A 21953-nucleotide genomic window follows, 5' to 3' on the forward strand; every position below is an offset into this window, starting at 1 on the left:
CCAACCCCTAAACAATCTGATCGGTCACTCTACATTCGTTTGCCTTTTCTACAATTTTATATAAATGTAACTATACATTAATTTTTTTAACTCGAATTCTTTCCTTCAGAATTTTTGTATGATTCATTCATGTTAGTGTGGATATCAATGGTTCACCCCCTTTTTAATTGCTAAGTAATATTCCACTGTATCATTATTTGTTTATATACTTGCCTATTGATAGACATTTGGAATTTTTCCAGTTTTTGGCTATTACAAATAAAACTGCTATGAACATTTATATTCATGTTTTCATATGGACACATGCCTTCATTTCTCTTGAGAAAACACCTAAAAGTGAAATAGCTGGACCACATGGCAGGTATATGGATGTATACTTTATAAGAAACTACCAAATTGTTTTAGGAAGTAGTTGTATTTTACATTTAGACCAGTTCCAGTTTCTTTACATCCTTTCCCACACCTGGTATTGTATTTTAAAAATTTAACCGTTTTAATTGGTATGCAGTAGCATTTCATTGTGGTTTTAATATGTATTTCCCTAATGACTAATGATGCTGAGCTCCTTTTCATGTACTTTTTTACCATCCATAATATATTTTCTTTAGTGAAGTGTCTGTTCAAAAGTTTTGCACATTTTCATCGGGTTGTCTGTTTTTGTAATTATTGAGTTTTACAGTTCTTTATATATTCTAGCTATAGGTCACCTGCAATTCTTTTCTCCTGGTCTGTGGCTTGTCTCTTCATACTCTTAACAGTGTCTATCCAAGAACAGAATATTTAACTTTGATGTCCAAATTAACCTTTTACAGATCTTGCATTTGGTGACTTATCTAAGAAATCTTTACCTAACTCAGACCACAAAGATTTTTCATCTATGTTTTCTTCTGGAAATTTTGTCTTTAAGTTTGATATTTAGATCTTCCATTTTAAGTTGATTTTTATGTATGCTACGAGGTTTGAAGTTCTTTTGTTTTGTTTTTAAACATGGATATGTAATTGTTCCAGCAATTGGAAAGGACTAGCCTTTTTGCAATGAACTGCCTTCACACTGTTGTCAATAATCAATTGTCCATATATGTGTGGATTTATTTCTGGACTCTATTTTGCTCTAATCTACAGATCTATCTTGATACCAATTCAATACTTTTTTGACTACTACACCTCTATAATAAATCTTGCGTTCAAGTAGTGTTAATTCTCCAACTTCCTTCTTTGTCAAAGTCGTTCAGACTAGTCTAGAGTCTTTTCACTTCCATAAGAATTTTAGAATCAGCTTATCAATTCCTACAAAACAGCCTGCTAAGATTTTTTAAATTAATTAATTAATTAATATTTATCTTGGGCTGCGTTGGGTCTTTGTTGCTGCGCGTGGGCTTCCTCTAGTTGTGGGGTGACTGGGGGCTACTCTTCATCATGGTGCATGGGCTTCTCATTGTGGTGGCTTCTCCTGTCGTGCAGCACAGGCTCTAGACGTGCAGGGTCACTAGTTGTGGCTCATGGGCTCTAGAGCTCAGGTTCAGTAGGTGTGGCTCACGGTCTTAGTTGCTCCGCGGCATGTGGCATCTTCCTAGACCAGGGCTCAAACCCATGTCCCCTGCATTGGCAGGCAGATTCTTAACTACTGCACCACCAGGGGAGTCCGGCCTGCTGAGATTCTGATTTGAATTGCAACAAATCTATCGATCACTTTGGAGAGATCGGAGATGCTAACGGTATTGAGTTTTCTGACCCACAAACATGGTGCATCCCTCCATTTACTTGGGGCTCCATTATTTTCATTCATTCATTCATTCATTTATGGCTGTGTTGGGTCTTTGTTGCTGTGCGTGGGCTTTCTCTAGCTGTGGTAAGCGGGGGCTACTCTTCGTTGCGGTGCACGGGCTTCTCATTGTCATGGCTTCTCTTGTTGTGGAGCATGGGCTTTAGGCACGCAGGCTTCAGTACTTGTGGCACATGGGCTCAGTAGTTGTGGCTTGTGGACTCTAGAGCTCAGGCTCAGTAGTTGTGATGCAAGGGCTTAGTCGCTCCGCAGCATGTGGGATCTTCCCGGGCCAGGGCACAAACCTGTGTTCCCTGCATTGGCAGGTGGATTCTTAACCACTAGGCCACCAGGGAAGCCCTGGGGCTCCATTATTTTCTCTCAACGATGTTTTGCAGTTTTCAGTATATAGGTCTTGCACTTGTATTGTCAATTTTATCCCTAAGTATTTCATATGTTTTGGTGCTACTGTAAATGGTATTGCTTTTTTTTTCTCTAAATTTCAGTTTCTGATTACTTAATATGTAGAAATACAATTGACTTTTGCATACTGATCTTGTATTCTGAAACCTTGCTAAATTTATCAGCTCTAGTAGCTTCTTCGGAGATTCCATCAAATTTTCTATATCAGTGATCATCTGTCTGTGAATAAACAGTTTTACTTCTTGCTTTCCAGTTTGGATTACTGCCTTTTATCTATTTATCTTGCCTTACTGCACCGGGTAGGATGTCTAGCATAATGGCAGGTACTGCAATAAGGATGAAGAATATTAGAAATAAGACCTCTTGAATATATTCATTACAATGGTTAGAATAATATAATGACCTGCTGATGGTGGCATGACATTTTTATGGATGATCAAATATACCACAACTGAAAGAAGAACAGCACACCTAGTACTAATTTTCTACTCTCAATACTTCCCCACCGAAAATACACCTGGAAGGTTGAGTGAGTTGCTACAGAAATGGAGAAGATGCCATGTAAACAAACCAAGGCATGTAGGGCCCTGTTTGTCAACTTTTCTTAAGTCAGTCACCTAACTATGGAAACTACCTAACAAGTTAGAGGTATAAAAATGTATGGTGTCTGAGGGCTCCAACATTTCCTTCCACCTAACGAATGAGAACAGTTACTTGGAAAGTGTATTTATTAAGATCACTGCACTAAGAGTGCAGCTATCGAAAAGATTTTTGTAACCTTACTTGTGGACGTAGATGAGCTACACAAAAGTTCTATCACAAACAGCTTTCTAAAGATAACCTTGGCATTAAGCAGAGGATCTGGTATTTTCTTCAGTCGATGCTCTAATGTTTGCAAGTATATCTGTGTAGAAAACATTTTTTTCTCCAGGGCTCTTATAAGCACTCAAGACAGCATAAGAAGCAAATTAGCAGAACAGCAACTTTTTACTTCAAAGATGGCAAAATGTGTATTTTATCAGGCTAATGCCAATTTTAACACCATTATTTACTTTGCTGACTTTTTAGAAAAAGGATACAAAACATAAAATAGTCATTCTGGTAATGACTGAAGGTCATTTTCAGTTCCTACTGGTACCTTCAAAGGTTCCAGAGAGCCAAAGTTTACTCCAAACAAACTTAAAATACGACAAATAGTGCTGAGTTTACAAGCAGTAATAAAGAATAATAAGATGTGCACTACATGTCATACAGGAGAAAAAAATCAAAGATACTATGTAACTCATAAATTCAACATTTACTCAATACCTACTAGGATTCAGGCAGTATAAGGTCAAGGGAAAAAAGATAGCAGTCCCCAGGTCTAATATGTGATGGGGGTACAGTGAGGGCAGAAGAGGGTTATAACAGACAGCGACAAAGAAGGCTTCACAGAGGTGCCTGTTGTGATCTAGGAAGGAAAAAAATTGGTTGCCAGGGGAAGTAAAACACTGGATCAAAACAGACTCTGATGGCTGAAGACACAATTTAAAAATAGAATCTCCAAAGATAAGCATATCACCTGGCCAGGAAAATTTAGTCTAAAAACATAAGGAGGGCTTCCCTGGTGGCGCACTGGTTGAGAGTCTGCCTGCTGATGTAGGGGACACGGGTTCGTGCCCCGGTCCGGGAGGGTCCCACGTGCCGCAGAGCGGCTGGGCCCGTGAGCCATGGCCGCTGAGCCCACGCATCCGGAGCCTGTGCTCCACAGTGGGAGAGGCCACAACAGTGAGAGGCCCACGTACCCCCCCACACACACAATATATATATATATATATATATATATATATATATATATGGAAATCATTTTGTATTACAAAAGGATACTAATAAATATCTTAAACAAAAAATCTCTATAACCAAAAGATTTAGATTCAAGTGAGAAACTTCCATGGCAAACACAGAGCATAAGAGAAGTAACAATTATAACAGCAACCACAATAAACACTTATACAGAACTTACTCAACCACAATAAACACTTATACAGAACTTACTATGCTCCAGGTACCCAACACTTTACATACATTAACTCATGAAATCCTAACCACAATCTTCTAAGGTATGTGCTATCTTATCCTCATTTTACAGACAAGAAAGTTGAGGATCAGAGAAGTAACTTGCCAAAGTTTAAACAGGTAGGTACAGAGTATATACATACTTGGACTTGGATCTATAGGTTACAGGTATTTTGACAGCAGACAGAAGGTATTTATAAGACACTTCACTTCCGCATACAGGTAACTTTTACTAGAATGGTATCAGAATATTCAAGTGAATGAACAAATTCTGTCAATGCCCAAAACAACTTGCTTTAAATAATATGGGTTTGTAATTTTTTTAAATAATAATTTGTCTGAATACAGAACTTTGGAAAAAGAATACTGAAATCAAGCTAAAAAGATGAGTGTTGTTCACAAATGATTCATTTGGGGGCAACTTTAAATTCATTAAGCAACAAAGATAATGACAAGAAACCTGGCTGGTAAAAAGTACTGTATATGAATTATGAAAATATTTTGAGATTACATATTTGTTCACATATATGGAGGAACTGGAGGATTGTGATCAATAAAAAACTGTCTGGAAAGACAGGAAAAAATTAAGGAAACACTCCCATTTACCACTGCCACAAAAAGAATAAAATACCTAGGAATAAACCTACCTAAGGAGACAAAAGACCTGTATGCAGAATACTTTAAGAAACTGATGAAAGACATTAGAGATGATACAAACAGATGAAGAGATATACCATGTTCCTGGACTGTAAGAATCAACATTGTGAAAATGACTACAGTACCCAAAGCAATCTACAGATTCAATGCAATCCCTGTCAAACTACCAATGGCATTCTTCACAGAACTAGAACAAAAAATTGCACAATTTGTATGGAAACACAAAAGACCCCAAACAGCCAAAGCAATCTTTTTTTTTTTTTTTTTGGTGGTACGCGGGCCACTCACTGTTGTGGCCTCTCCCGTTGTGGAGCACAGGCTCCAGACGCACAGGCTCAGCGGCCATGGCTCACGGGCCCAGCCGCTCCGCGGCATGTGGGATCTTCCCGGACGGGAGCACGAACCCGTGTCCCCTGCATCGGCAGGCGGACTCTCAACCACTGCGCCACCAGGGAAGCCCCAAAGCAATCTTGAGAAAGAAAAACTGAGCTGGAGGAATCAGGCTCCCAGACTTCAGACTATACTACAAAGTTACAGCAATCAAGACAGTATGGTACTGGCACAAAAACAGAAATATAGATCAATGGAACAGAACAGAAAGCCCAGAGAGAAACCCACACACATATCTTTGATAAAGGAGGCAAGAATATACAGTGGAGAAAAGACTGCCTCTTCAATAAGTGGTGCTGGGAAAACTGGACAACTACATGTAAAAGAATGAAATTAGAACACTCCCTAACACCATACACAAAAATAAACTCCAAATGGATTGAAGACCTAAATGTAAGGCCAGACACTATAAAACTCTTAGAGGAAAACACAGGCAGAACACTCTATGACATAAACCACAGCAAGATCCTTTTTAACCCACCTCCTAGAGAAATGGAAATAAAAACAAAAAGAAACAAATGGGACCTAATGAAACTTAAAAGCTTTTGCAAAGCAAAGGAAACCTTAAACAAGACGAAAAGACAACCCTCAGAATGGGAGAAAATATTTGCAAATGAAGCAACCGACAAAGGATTAGTCTCCAAAATTTACGAGCAGCTCATGCAGCTCAATATCCAAAAATCAAGCAACCCAATCCAAAAATGGGCAGAAGACCTAAATAGACATTTCTCCAAAGAAGATATACAGATTGCCAACAAACATGTGAAAGGATGCTCAACATCATTAATCATTAGAGAAATGCAAATCAAAACTACAATGAGGTATCACCTCACACCAGTCAGAATGGCCATCATCAAAAAATCTGCAAACAATAAATGCTGGAGAGGGTGTGGAGAAAAGGGAACTCTCTTGCACTGTTGGTAGGAATGTACATTGATACAGCCACTATGGAGAACAGTATGGAGGTTCCTTAAAAAACTAAAAATAGAACTATCATACGACCCAGCAATCCCACTACTGGGCATATACCCTGAGAAAACCAGAATTCAAAAAGAGTCATGCAGGGCTTCCCTGGTGGCGCAGTGGTTGGGAGTCTGCCTGCCGATGCAGGAGACACGGGTTCGTGCCCCGGTCCGGGAAGATCGCGGAGCGGCTGGGCCCGTGAGCCATGGCCACTGAGCCTGCGTGTCCGGAGCCTGTGCTCCGCAATGGGAGAGGCCACAGCAGTGAGAGGCCCGTGTGCCGCAAAAAAAAAAAAAAAAAAAAGAGTCATGCAGCACAGTGTTCACTGCAGCTCTATTTACAATAGCCAGGACATGGAAGCAACCTAAGTGTCCATCAACAGATGAATGGATAAAGAAGATGTGGCACATATATACAATGGAATATTACTCAGCCACAAAAAGAAATGAAATTGAGTTATTTGTAGTGAGATGGATGGACCTAGAGTCTGTCATACAGAGTGAAATAAGTCAGAAAGAGAAAAACAAATACCATAGGCTAACACATATATATATGGAATCTAAAAAAAAAAAAAAAGGTTCTGATGAACCTAGAGGCAGGACAGGAATAACGACACAGACGTAGAGAATGGACCTAAGGACATGGGGAGGCAGAAGGGTAAGCTGGGATGAAGTGAGAGAGAGGCATGGACATATACACACTACCAAATGTAAAATAGATAGCTAGTGGGAAGTAGCCGCATAGCACAGGGAGATCAGCTCGGTGCTTTGTGACCACCTAGAGGGGTGGGATAGGGAGGGTGGGAGGGAGACGCAAGAGGGAGGAGATGTGGGGATATATGTATATGTATATATAGGTGATTCACTTTGTTATAAAGCAGAAACTAACACACCATTGTAAAGCAATCATACTCCAATAAACATGTTAAAACAAAAAAAAGACAGGGAAGATTACTCGCAGGAAGTGTAATATTATTGTTTATGAGCTTTAAATAATTTAAGAGTAGATTAGAAAATGGAATAAAAATGTAGTTTAGACAACAGTATGAATGACTGCTATTGACAGTGTTACTTACCACTTGCTGAGTACCTAGCATGTTCCAGAAACTATGCAAAAGATTTCACATTTCTCATTTTATTTTGAAAGGTGTGTATTACTATCCAGACACAGGTGTAGGGTGGTACTAAGAGTTGTCAAGTAACTTGCCTGAGGTCACACAGATCGAAAGTGGGGGAACTGAAGCTGATTTTTACGGTCCCCTCAAAGCCATGTGCCTTGTAGACAGAATAGTATATAAGCAACATTTATAAGCTTCCTTGATACACAGCTCAACTTCTAGGGAAGCTACAATATAATATGCAAGTTATTAAAGAAAATATTTTGATGTCAATAAATGTATATACATCATGTGGGCTTGGAAGGGAGGATTTTTTTTTAAGGCCCTGTCTCAGCACCAAAAATTTTTTAATTGCCTTAACTTCTCAACCCAAATAAGTATTTCCATTGCCACAGAGGTCTAATGATCATTCCTGTAAAAGCAAGTAAATGACTGCGGGGGGAGGGCAGAAAGGAGGCCCAAACATGAAGAACCATAGTGTTGGGTCTCAACTGGTGTGACAGAGCTTCTAAGACTAAAAAAAGGAGGCACCATACTTTACTTGGTGTTTGTTTACTTATCGCTATTCCAAGTCCTGCTTCCATTTTCTTTTCAAATAAAAAACGAAATTTTCAGGTGAATCCATGCACATTTGCTTATATCTCATGTAAACGAGACATTTCAAGTAATGAGAATAGCAGTCAGAAATGTTCTTAGTTTCACTTTTGTGGTTTTTCTTGAGTAAAGTTTCCTTAACATAGGATGACTGGAAACGATTTCTAGTAGCTTATTTAGAAAATTTCATTTTGAAATCATTTTAGACTTACAGAAAATGTGCAAAAATAGTAGAGGTCCCATACACCCTTTACCCAGCCTCCTCTACTGTTGACATTTTACATAACCCAAGTATAATGATCAAAACAGGAAATGAAAATAGGTACAATACTCCTAAGATACAGATCTTAATTGAATTTCACCATTCACATTGTTTAAAGGTGTGCGAATTTTAAACATCAGGCCTGCTTTATTTTTCAATTAATGATATTTCTATTATCCAGTAGGATATTATGAGGAATCCTGAATACTTAGTGGTGGCACTACAAAAACAATCAGATTGTTCTAATTTCCCAAGTGATTCTTCACTCAGAGCTCAAGGGCCATCAGAGGAAGAAGGCATGAAGTACTTTCGAGGCTCCTCCACACACACCCCCGCCAGGGTTACAGCTATTAGCACCAGTATTCATTCACAGGACAGAGAGCAAACACCAGGCCTGATACTAGGAAATGGCTGGGAGTCCAAGCCTGAGCCAAGTGTCTTTCAAGTACAGCAATGAAGAGAAGGCTTTGTCACTTTAAAAGACCCACCTGGGCTTCCCTGGTGGCACACTGGTTGAGAGTCCACCTGCCGATGCAGGGGACACGGGTTCGTGTCCCGGTCTGGGAGGATCCCACATGCTGCGGAGCGGCTGGGCCCGTAAGCCATGGCCACTGAGCCTGCGCGTCTGGAGCCTGTGCTCCGCAACGGGAGGGGCCACAACAGTGAGAGGCCCGTGTACCACAGAAAAAAAAAAAAAAAAGAGAGATTTCCAGGACTTCCCTGGTGGCGCAGTGGTTAAGAATCCACCTGCCAATGCAGGGGACACGGGTCCGAGCCCTGGTCCAGGAAGATCCCGCATGCTGCAGAGCAACTAAGCCCGTGAGCCACAACTACTGAGCCTGCGCTCTAGAGCCCACGAGCCACAACTACTGAGCTCACATGCCACAACTACTGAAGCCTGCATGCTTAGAGCCCATGCTCCTCAACAAGAGAAACCACCGCAGTGAGAAGCCCACGCACTGCAACAAAGAGTAGCCCCCGCTCACTGCAACTAGAGAAAGCCCGCAGGCAGCAATGAAGACCCAACGCAGCCAAAAGTTTTTAAAAATAAATAAATAAATAAATTTTTATAAATAAATACAGGATTTCCAAAGTAAAGTTTTAAAATGAAAAGAATAATGAATACAATTGGGAACCACAAGTAAGCTTTCACTTCTGCCCTACCATGGCTGGAGCAATATACGCAAGTGGTTAAAGGGCTAAAATGGATTCCTCTTAAACAGAACTAATTAAAACTGGGTACACCTAACTATTTACAGTAGACAGGCTAATCTTGGTTATAATGGCAGCTGGATTGAAACTATTCTGAGATTTGTAAATAGCACCAACTTGATGTGGCTGATTTGTACCCTGTTTTCGGTTAAACTGTAATTTGGTTGGTTGAGATATTGAGATATTTACCTTCTAGATAATTAGGGTGGTAAAAATAATAAGAGTTCGTAAGAAATTTTTTAATGAATGATTGTGCTGGTAAATATTGGGTTGGCCAAAAAGTTCTTTTCGGTTTTTCCTTAAGATGGTACAGAAAAACCCAAATGAACTTTTTGGCCAACCCAATATAAGAAATTTCATTTATTCTTGAGCAAACATAAGATGGGCTCAAATGCTGAGTTTGCTTAGTAATATTTAGGTTTTACAATTACAAAGTAATATTTTTGGATATGTGTGGCTAGGTTTTATTTGGGAGGTATTTATTCTGATTGGAGGGCTGTCTGAGCTTCCTGGATCTGTGGTTTGATGTCTTTTATTAGTTTGGGTAGGGGCAAAAGGTATCTAAACTGACAGTTACTGTTATAACTGATGCTCGTGATACAAATTTTAAGTCAACAAGAAAAGGTGTAATTATTTTTAATACTTCTGCCTGGAAAGACACACTTGGTTTGCTATGTTTAAGTATGTAACAATCTTTTAAAAAGATTTTTATAAAAATGGTTCAAATGGAAGAACTGGGGGACTTACACTAACAAGCTCCATTTATCCAGAAACAGGTACACTGACAAGTCACTATCCTCAAAAGCACCAAAAAATATGTATAATAAGGACTCACTTCTTTTCATTAACCTGCAAAAACTCGCTCATCTGACCCCTGATTCAACAGGAGAGGGACTTCATTACCTTCACCTCTGGTGTCTCACAGGGCCTTGCACAATTCCTTATACAAAGAACGCAGGCAAATATTTGGAACCGATATGAATACCTATAATGTAAGTAGTGTTGGATAATTTTACCCTTGTGTAGAGAAGGAGGAAAACATCAACTGGCCAGACATCATAATCCCAAATTGTCCTTTGTGGCTCAGGAAAGAACCGTATAAACCAGGAACGGCTAACAGGTTCCAGCTCAAGGATGAACATTTACTTAACTGGAAAAGGCCTTCTAGTGAGCTGGGCTGAGACACTTCCAAAGCTTGTTTGAGGTTCAGCTGGAAGGAGGGCCAGGATCACCCAGGGATGACAGAGTGAAACCAGAGCAGCACAAACAGTATCCTATCGCGTATTTACACCAGACATACTAAACTGACACCAAAAACTCACGAATACCCAGGAAGCAGGTCTAAAGGACAAACAGAAACAATGTGGCCTCTCCCGTTGCAGAGCACAGGCTCCGGACGCCCAGGCTCAGCGGCCATGGCTCACGGGCCCAGCCACTCCGCAGCATGTGGGATCTCCCCAGACCGGGGCACAAACCCGTGTCCCCTGCATCAGCAGGCGGACTCTCAACCACTGCGCCACCAGGGAAGCCCTCCCCATTTTTTAAAGGAGGTTACGTGTGAATATGTACATGGCTCCCTTGAAATCAAATACTAGCACAGTTTTATATCTCCAAAGGAACTGGGCACCATTTTAGGCATTTTTAAAAAGTGCACAAATGGGACCTAATGAAACTTCAAAGCTTTTGCACAGCAAAGGAAACCAAAAACAAGACCAAAAGACAACCCTCAGAATGGGAGAAAATATCTGCAAATGAAGCAACTGACAAAGGATTAATCTCCAAAATTTACAAGCAGCCCATGCAGCTCAATATCAAAAAAACAAGCAACCCAATCCAAAAATGGGCAGAAGACCTAAATAGATATTTCTCCAAAGAAGATATAAAGATTGTCAACAAACACATGAAAGAATGCTCAACATCATTAATCATTAGATAAATGCAAATCAAAACTACAATGAGATATCATCTCACATTGGTAAGAATGGCCATCATCAAAAAATCTAGCAACAATAAATGCTGGAGAGGGTGTGGAGAAAAGGGAACTCTCTTGCACTGTTGGTGGGAATGTAAATTGATACAGCCACTATGGAGAACAATATGGAGGTTCCTTAAAAAACTAAAAATAGAACTATCATACGACCCAGCAATCCCACTACTGGGCATATACCCTGAGAAAACCAGAATTCAAAAAGAGTCATGTACCAAAATGTTCACTGCAGCTCTATTTACAATAGCCAGGACATGAAAGCAACCTAAGTGTCCATCAACAGATGAATAGATAAAGAAGATGTGGCACATATATACAATGGAATATTACTCAGCCATAAAAACAAAAGAAATTGAGTTATTTGTAGTGAGGTAGATGGACCTAGAGTCTGTCATACAGAGTGAAGTAAGTCAGAAAAAGAAAAAGAAATACTGGACGCTAACACATATATATGGAATCTAAGAAAAAAAAAAAAGGTCATGAAGAACCTAGGGGCAAGACGGGAATAAAGACACAGACCTACTAGAGAATGGACTTGAGGATATGGGGAGGGGGAAGGGTAAACTGTGACAAAGTGAGAGAGTGGCATGGACATATATACACTACCAAAGGTAAGGTAGATAGCTAGTGGGAAGCAGCCGCATAGCACAGGGAGATCAGCTCGGTGCTTTGTGACCACCTAGAGGGGTGGGATAGGGAGGGTGGGAGGGAGGGAGACGCAAGAGGGAAGAGATATGGGAACATATGTATATGTATAACTGATTCACTTTGTTATAAAGCAGAAACAAACACATCATTGTAAAGCAATTATACTCCAATAAAGATGTTAAAAATATAAAAAAATAAAATAAAGTGCTTTTAATATATATTTGTTTGATAATCTGATTAAAATAAAGTGTGTTAAATTCCTTTCTCACACTTTGTCTTAGCCAAAAAAAGTCAATTTGATTCATCACAGGAATGCTGTATCTGAATGAGCATATTTATCTCATTTTGCTCACAAACTTGCATAAACAGAAGAGAAACACCCAAAAGAAGATGACAAAGGAGGAATCCTGGTGTGCATTTTATCATTTTTTGACAAAGGACCCTAACTCACTACCCTCTAGCCTGTGGGACCCATGAGACAAGGTTAAATCTTAACTCGGTTGAAAGTAATGGAACCTGCAAGGAACATTATTAGGTGTCGTTACTGCTTTGGCTTCACAACTGTAACTACAGCAGGACACCAGGCAGCTGAGTACACCGGTCCAAAGGAGGAGATGGGACAAGGATCCAGAGCCTCAGAAGTGACACCCTTTCCATCCATCCTGTCACGCTTTGCTACACATCCTTCCTTCCTTCCTTAGTTTTCTTTGCCATCTCTTTTTAACCATCTGTCTTTAAGAATTCTAAAGTTCTCATATTTTTTAAATTGTTAAAAAAGATGTCTGCTTCATTATAATGACATTTTGCTAAAATCCTAATCAGCATCTCAGACTCTGACTTTGCTAATGATCTGGACATAAAATATTTTGCTCTTATTTTTAGGAGTTTTCTTCCATCTTGACATGCTGTATTTAATTTAGGGGACAAACTTAGTGCAGTAAAAATCACACAATCATTTTTACTCTGTTATCATTCCCTTCTCAATCTTTAATATGCCTTTACAGGAATCTATGTTCTGATCAAACATGTCTGTGCAGATACCAGATTGTCCCAGTCTCATGAAATGGTGCAGTGGAGACCCTGAGCATGAGCACCTTCTAAATTACTATCATTTTGTTCATATACTAAAGGTATGGGAGAATGTTGTGGATGGAGTGATAAAAGACACTTTAACTATTATTAAAATAAGAATCAGGACTTCCCTGGTGGCGCAGCGATTAAGAATCCGCCTGCCAATGCAGGGGACATGGGTTCAAGCCCTGGTCCAGGAAGATTCCACATGCCGCGGAGCAACTAAGCCCGTGTGCCACAACTACTGAGCCCACAAGCCACAACTACTGAAGCCCGTGCGCCTAGAGCCTGTGCTCCGCAACAAGAGAAGCCACCACAATGAGAAGCCCACACACCACAACAAAGAGGAGCCCCCGCTCACCGCAACTAGAGAAAGCCAGCATGCAGCAAAGAAGACCCAATGCAGCCAAAAATTAATTAATTAATTTAAAAAATAAGAATCAACAACAATAAAGAAGTTACCCTTCAATTTGAATAAAAATATAGTTTTTATAAAGTACTGGCTGTTTAAAAGACTTCTAAAATGTACTGATTTTATTCATTGTCCTATAACTGAAATGATAATCCACTGGCCCCTGATTTCTGTTACAAAGCTATGATTTCATTTAGGAAAATCATCAGCATAATGTGAAAATTTTACATAACCAAACTGACTTTATTTTCACTTTGCTTCAAACGTTGCATCTGAGGTTAAGGTTTGCATTTCTTCTAGTCAGTGCTTTGCAACTTTGTAACACCTTGCGTCTAGAAGCAGAACTACCTAGACCTGGCAGCATTCTTAATTATCCTCTACACCTCTCTATATATTCAGACACTAGAACAAACAAATTTTATCATATCCTTTCAAAATACGTGTATTGTTTGCCAAAGGCTCAGTGAGAATACATCTGTATGTTAGAGCTGTGATCATACTTCTAAAAGAAACTACTTTTAAATAAAACGGTTAATGTATACAGCTACCCAACTTTGCTTTGACCTTGAAAAAGAAAGAATGCTAACCTCCAAACAATTAGTAAAGAGTCATAAACACCTGCTGTGTAAAGGTCAGAACTACAAAGAATATAAATGATCAGAAGACAAAGTTTCTTCCTCCAAAAAGCCAAGTCCTACAAGGAATTAAAACACAAACACGTGGGAAATGTGGTCTGGCTCCACTCATCCCCATAAACTATCTGTGCTCCCCCATGTCGGTCCCTCAGAGCTGACTCCTTCCTGAAGCAAACACTGTTTAACCCTTGCCCAAGTACAGCAGAACCGGGGATGGGTTGGGGGAGGGGAGGAAGGGAGGCTGGTCTAAGAAATACGGTAGCCAGGGCTTTTAAGTTTTATGTCATCAAGTTAAAGAATCAACACAATCTGCAGAAACGCCTGAAATAAGCTGATTAGATATAATACAACCATCTCAACTTTTTACCAACTTTTGAACATATGAAACAGCAATGACATTCTTAAAGATATTGTACGCTATGTGCAAAGTTATGTGTAAAATAATTAAGGACATCAACTCTGGAGTCAGACTGTCTGGGTTCAAATCCTGGATGTACCCCTTAACACTGAGTGTTCCTGAGGCCTTGGGCAAGGCATTCAAACTCTTCTTCAGTTTCCACATCTGCAAAATGAAGACAGTAAGAGCACCACCTCAAAGAATTGCCATGAAGATTAATAGGAGATAATCCATGGAAAGTGATTATCACAGTGCTGGGCACACTGTAACTTTGAGAAATGCTACATTTTATGATTATTAATGATCATGACCATAGTAATAAAAACAATGTTAACACAGTAAAAGGGTACTGGACAGAAAACTGAGGACTTAGTTTGGCAGGTGGAAGACAATCTCTCTGAGCCCTGGTTTCCCTGTTTTAGTGGGGATGACAACAGGACCTGTCTCTCTGAGCTGTACGTCATGTGAATAAGATGCTAAGGAAAATATAATATACTCCTCAGCACAGTGCCTGGCATATATCTGCTCAACACACAACGTGATTTTTATAAGTATTTGGGTGTCGATAAGTGCATAACTAAATAAACTAATTATTTAAATGCTACAAAGGAAATAAACAGGTGCTGTGTTTACTGAGCAGGGAAGATGGGAAGGTCCTACTTTAAAGATGGGTGGACAGGGAACGCCTCTCTGAAGTGACATGATCTAAGACTAAAGAACGAGAAAGATTTGGACGTGAGAAAAGCCTAGGGAAAGAGCCAGAGTGAAAGCTTGATGAGGGGTTTTTGTCAACCCTGTTGATCACTATATTCCCCAGGCCCTAGGCACATAGTAGGTACTTAGTGACAATGTGCAGAATAAATGAATAAAGAATATTTCTGGCAGAGGGCACAACAAACTTAAAGGCCCTCAGGTAAGGAGCAGCCTGGCGAGTCCGAACAGAACAGAGAGAGGCCAGCCAGGCTGCAGGGCAGGACGTGGACATGGGGAGGCTGGAGTGTAGTGGGCGGGTGCTGTGGGATAAGGTCGGTGAGGTAGGAGGGGCGGATGACACGGGACCCTGTCAACCGCAGTTTAAACTCGGGATTTTACTCTTCTTTCAAAGAGGTGTCACTGAGGGCTTTTAGTAGAGAGTGGTATGATCTGATTTAGTTCTTTAAAAGATCACTCTGGCTGTTGTGAAGAGAAGATATTTTAGAGAAGCAAGAATGGAATCAGGGAGGCCACTGGAGAGGCCAACGTGGCAACTCAAGCAAGAGATGAGTTAGAGGCTTCAATCAGAACAGTGGACTCTTCTGGGGGCTTCCCTGGCGGCGCAGTGGTTAAGAATCCACCTGCCAATGCAGGGGACACAGGTTCGAGCCCTGGTCCGGGAAGATCCCACATGCCGCGGAGCAACTAAGCCCGAGCACCACAACTACTGAGCCTGTGCTCTAGAGCCCACGAGCCACAACTACTGAATCCCACGCGCCTAGAGCCCGTGCTCCGCAGCAAGAGAAACCCCTGCAATGAGAAGTCCGTGCACCGCAACGAAGAGTAGCCCCAGCTCTCCGCAACTACAGAAAACCCGCATGCAGCAAAAAAGACCCAACACAGCCAAAAATAAATAATAACATAAAAATAAATTTTTTAAAAAAGAAGAAGAGTGGACTGTTCTGATGGGCTGGATGATGAGGGAAAGAGAGAACTGTGGAGTCATTCTTAAGTTTACTTTAGCAAGCAACAGACATGTGTTCTACTTACTGAGAAGGAGACACCTGGGAAGGAACAGGTTGGGGAGAAGGCAAATAAAAACCAAGTGTTCTGTTTTGAACTGGTTCCCCTGAGACACCCTGAGTAAGGGTGTCACCTAGGAAGTTGGTCATGTGAGGCTGTAACGCAGAGCAAGTGGTCCACGACAGAGCTTTAAACGTGCAAGTCAGCCATATACACAGGGTATTCAAAGCCAAGGGACAAGATGAAATAATAAGCTTTGGTTATTTGTCAGATAAGAGAACCATGTAATCTAACGTGTTTCTCTTCTTGTTGGGCTACTAGAAAAGTTCCAAACTCAATATAAATCTTAAAGGAAAATGATCTTCTCAGAGATTCTGGATATGATGATCTACCCCTTTTACTTTCCCTCCTCTTTATGGTGTTTAGTCTTCTTTCATCTAAATCTTTTTTGTAAGCATATGTACTATTTAAAAAAAAAAAAGAAAACATAAGAAATGAGGTAGTGAAATGACATGATTTGGGGAGTCGGGGGGCTGGCTCCCACAGTGCCTTGGGTGGTCTTCAATTACAAACATGTTACCTTGGAGTTATCTGTGGGTATGTGCTTCTCTGATAGAGTAAAAACTCCTCAAGGGCATCAGCTACATCTTATTCATCTTTGAATTACTGTGAAATGAAACAGTGACTAACTCACAGCAGGCAGGCAATACATGTACACTAACTGCATCTGTCACTTTTCTATAAATAGAAGGGGTTCAGGCCTTATCAGAATGTGCTAAAGCTCAGTTCTAAGATGTTTTAAACGCAATACAGTACACGAATAAATACCAATCAGCTATACAGACAAATATTAGCTATAAGGGTAAACCTTCAGGGTCTGGATTGGAAGACTTCAAGCACGAGAAAAAAACTGAGCTGGCTTTAAAAGATGCATAGCATTTGATCCGTGAAAGCCCACTGCAGAAAGAAGCCAAAGAAAAGGGGCAGTAAGGAGGCTATTCTGGTTGGAAGGAAAGGAAGGAAAGGAGGGAAAGGAGGAAAAGCAAAAAAAAAAAAAAAAAAAAAAAGTGTAAGGGGAAGGGAGCGGGAAAAAACAGTTAAGGACACAGTATGGACATCCCTGAGTGCCAACAACTTCATGCTTTAGAGTTTGAGAAAGTTATACATTTCTGGGAACTTCAAAGAGATGTTTAAGGAAGATCACACAAATTCAATGTGTAGAACAGATGAGTGTTAACTAAGTCCAGGCATAAGTTAGTAAGAATCTGATAAAAAAAAAAAAAAAGAGGCCACAGGTTTCAAAAAGTCAGAGTGAACACAACTTGGTGAGTGATAGAGAAAAAGAGGATCAGATTTAATCTGGGACTTGAGACCAAAGGGGTCAGGAGAATAGTAGTATGATTAACAGAAATCAGGGATACAGCAGGAGGAAGCGATTTTAGAAGGCGATACCATCGATTTTAGGCAGAATAAGTTTAAGATGATAGTGGCCACCCCCTACCTCCAGATTCCCACTCCTTATAGCACAATGTGCACACAATCTGCCAAAGTCCTTGCTGAGAAAAATTTTTCTTAGCAGTATTTCCACATAAACATAATAGAGAAACCCTTCCATATAATACAGTGTCTCTATGGTTGCAGGATCAAATGTAAATGGATAAACTCATAAATACAAAAATAAAAGACATGCCAAAAATTGTCTACTTTTACAAAGCGCTGTGGTTTCACATTTGGATGTTTAAAAAAAAAAAACTATTATACGAAAAGGTGCTCAGTATTATTTAGCCCTGAGAGAACTGCAAATTAAAACCACAATGAGATACCAGTACAAAACTACCAGAATGGGTAAAGTTTTATTTAATCTAATAATAACAAACAATGACATGGATGCAGAGCAACTGGAACTCCCACACATTGCTGGAAAATGGGACAGCCACATTGGAAAACACCGTGACAGTTTCTTATAAATTAAACTTATATTTTCCCTATGACCCAGCAATCCCATTCCTAGGTACTTACCCAAGAGAAACAAAACCATATGTCCATACAAATACCCACATGCAAATATTTGTAGCAGCTTCATCCATAATCATCAACAACTCGAACGTGTATCAACTAGTAACTGGCTAAACAAATTATAGTATGCGTACACAATGAAATGCTACTCAGCACCAGAAAGGAGCAAACTACTGGTACGGGCTAAAACAGGAATGAATCTCTTCTTTCATATTAAATGAAAGAAGCCAGGAACAAAATACTATACAGTGTGTGATTCTATTTATATGATATTCTGGAAAAGGGTGATGATATTACATTTTGTTTAGGGTGGTAGTCATATTTGTCAAAACCTGTAAAAATGTACACTTAAAAGGAGTTTTCCTGTATGAAGATTATTCTTCAGTAAAACCGACAAAAAAACACACAAAACTATGGCATCTTAACATTGGCTCAAAGTATTAAAGCTCAACATTGTTAACTATGATTACTCTGAAAAATTCTAGACATACATACATTCATTTATTTATTTATGGCTGCACTGGGTCTTTGTTGCTGTGCGCGGGCTTTCTCTAGTTGCGGCGAGCGGGGGCTACTCTTCGTTGTGGTGCGAGGGCTTCTCATTGTAGTGGCTTCTCTTGTTGAGGAGCACGGGCTCCAGGCACGTGGGCTCAGTAGTTGTGGCACACTGGCTCAGTAGTTGTGGCTCGAGGGCTCTAGAGTGCAGGCTCAGTAGTTGTGGTGCACGGGCTTAGTTGCTCCGCGGCATGTGGGATCTTCCCAGACCAGGGCTTGAACCCGTGTCCCCTGCATTGGCAGGCGGATTCTTAACCACTGCACCACCAGGGAAGCCTAGACATTTCTTAACTAGCTAGCATACTGCAAATGTCCTGAATACTGCAAAGAAACAAATCCCATGCTTTTTCCCTCTTTGGGCCTCAAAACATTCCTGTGCAGAAACTGGGCTTAAGTATGTTAGATACAGTGCAAAAGCCACGTGAATGCTGCTTATTGAGACGCTAATAAAGTGAGTCTTGTTTGCTGGACAGCTGTTGCTCCATTGTCTTTTGTCATACACAAAAATAGAGAGGTGTTATGCTTATGGAATGTGACCTTCTCATTGGATAGCTGTTACATCACGCCCGGAAACACTGCCAGAGAAATCCATTTTCACCGTGGGCCACACGGAAAACAGTACAAAAACAAAACAACTAGGAAAGATCCCAAAACTTGCATTAAATGAACTGTACTACTCCTTAAAATCAGATCATTTATAAGAAGTATTTCTCAATACTTAATATTGCTGAGTTTATTTTTATGAGTAATGTTTTGTCTCATTTTATTATCCTTATATGTAACTTCAACAGAATATTTTTCAGAGTCCAAGTAACTGTTATTCTTCCAAAGACATTTTCTTTGAGCGCTCCATGATGACTAATACTATATAATTATGAGAGTAATTCCTTTATTTTTTGTGTTATCAAATGCCTATCTAGGTACTTTGCCATTTTACAGTTTGGTCATTTATAAACCATTTTCATTTGAACAAGGGTTTTCAGATTCTTTTAATCATTATTCACAGTGAGAAATACATTTCACATTGCGACCCAGTACACAGATGCATGTATATATGTACACGCAACACTGAAGTTTGACAAAGCAGGACTTAACCTTACCTCATAAGATGCTATTATTTTCCCTTTTTTTGTTGTCTTTAAAATGCTGGCAAACACCACACAATTCATACCGTGAGCCGCAATTTTTGAAATCATTGCACCAGGAGATGAAAAACAAATACAATGTCTCTGCATGTTTTGAACAAAGGCTTTCAAATTTTCATTTAATTGTTTGTTTTTAAACATATGAGTCCAAGGCTGACTCACAACTCCCCACACTCTGCTCCTTCTCACTGAGGGTTCCTAGGCCTGGGGAGCAGGAAAGACAGAAGGGACCTTCAGAAACCAAGCCCCTCCCCACGCCCACCCACCATTAGATGTGGGCGGGAAGGTCTTGGCCTTCTAGGCCTACAAATATTCAGAGCCTTGCTTTCCTTCCTTTTCCATTTACCCTCACTGTTATTCCTTAACCTCTACACACACACACACACACACAGACACACAGTGAAGTGAAATAAAATTCAAGTGGGTGGAAAAAGAGTTACAATACAGAGGAGAGTAAAGTTTTCCCTAAACATCTCAGGATTTCAGTTATGCCTGCTCTGCATACTTCCCAGACCACAGACACCTAAACAAGTTTAAAACACTGAACTGGCATGTAAATCCCACTCACAAAATATTTCCAACTCCTAATAATTTTGAGTTTTTAAACCGCTACTCAATATTATACTATTCCACACCGAAACTACTGGGTATTAATGATCATAAGATAATTAGAGAGAAATTTTATATGAAGATTGGAACACTTACTTTTAAGGACTCCCACAGGGGAAACTGGACCAATGAGAAAGGAATCTGAAGAGGAAAAAAAAAAAAAAATCAAACAAATTAGGCAGGAAAGATCAGTTTGCTTAGCATGACTATATGAACCTATAGTTATTATTTAGAAACATTATTTCATTTTAACTTTATGTACATAATAAAGCTACCATTAAACAAATTTATAAGTACAGGATGCATAGTTTTTCGAAAAAGAGTTAAATGGTAACTGCCTGCAAAATCTACTAATTTTCTGAGCCCAAGGGACACAAAATGATGCCCTCTTGAAACTGAAAGAGAAGCACCATAGGAAGAGTGTCTGGCTGCTTAAAGAAATGAGAAAGTAAGTATCTTCCATCACAGGTAACGAAGACTTTAAAGATGTGACATTTTCCTGCTTAAGAGTTTGAGCTGTCTGCTCCTCAGCGGGCCACGTGTCAGGGTTGAAAAGAGAAGCGGGGAGGGGGAGAGAGAGTGGGTGGGGGGAGCACAGGAAGGGGGTAGTGCAGGAAAGGAGGGGAAGGGGAGGAAAGGAGAAAGGGAAGAGCGGAGACGGGGAGGAGGGGAGAGGGAAGGAAAGGAGAGGGAGAGGGGAGGGAGAGGAGTGAGGAAGGACAGAGGGGACAAGGCAGGTGGATGGGAGGAGAGAAAGAAGAGGAAGCAGACCGAGCCACTTGCAGGAGGAAGCTGAGAAGCAAGGTCTGGGGACACAACATGGGCGTGGGAAGGAAGGAATGGCTGCTCAATGTGGAGGAGTGAGGGCTCTAAACAGACAGGGGCACAGTTGGGCCTGAAAGCCTGATTTAGTCTCAAGCTTGGTCAGGGAGAAGAGTCATCTCTAGCAGTGAAGACAATCAGCATACTTCGACTAAGGATTTACAGTTAGCTGTAGAGCAATAAGTTGGAATTGTTACCAAGCACTTTTCACAGGCCAGGCACTGTGCCAATCAGCACTTCATAGTTCTTATTTCACTGAATCCTCACAACAAACCTGGAAGATGAGTATTATTACCATCCCCATTTTACAGATCAAGAAATGGAGGTTCAGAGATGCTATTTAACTTGCCTGAAACACACAGGAAGTAAAAAGCCCAGACAGTCTGACTACAGGCCCCTGTCTGACTACTACTCTACCTAAAAGACATCTTATTGGATTTATCTGCATATAAATTCACCCCCAGTATAATCTATGTGCTTTTAATTAAACTTTCTAAAATTCTAA

General features: G+C 40.2%; 1 protein-coding gene across 3 annotated transcripts in view; it reads right to left on the bottom strand.

Moving 5' to 3' along the window:
* SLC25A26 (solute carrier family 25 member 26) overlaps positions 1-21953 on the bottom strand; it is a 143167-nt gene that overhangs the window by 12111 nt on the left and 109103 nt on the right. For all 3 annotated transcript variants that reach the window (XM_081246540.1, XM_081246541.1, XM_081246539.1), the window contains one exon: positions 20723-20767. In XM_081246540.1, coding sequence (XP_081102666.1) covers positions 20723-20767 — 45 coding nt within the window. The remainder of the gene's footprint in view (positions 1-20722; positions 20768-21953) is intronic.

This window comes from Mesoplodon bidens (assembly GCF_964165515.1).
Source record: "Mesoplodon bidens genome assembly, chromosome: 10".
In the NCBI taxonomy this organism is placed as follows: domain Eukaryota; kingdom Metazoa; phylum Chordata; class Mammalia; order Artiodactyla; family Ziphiidae; genus Mesoplodon; species Mesoplodon bidens.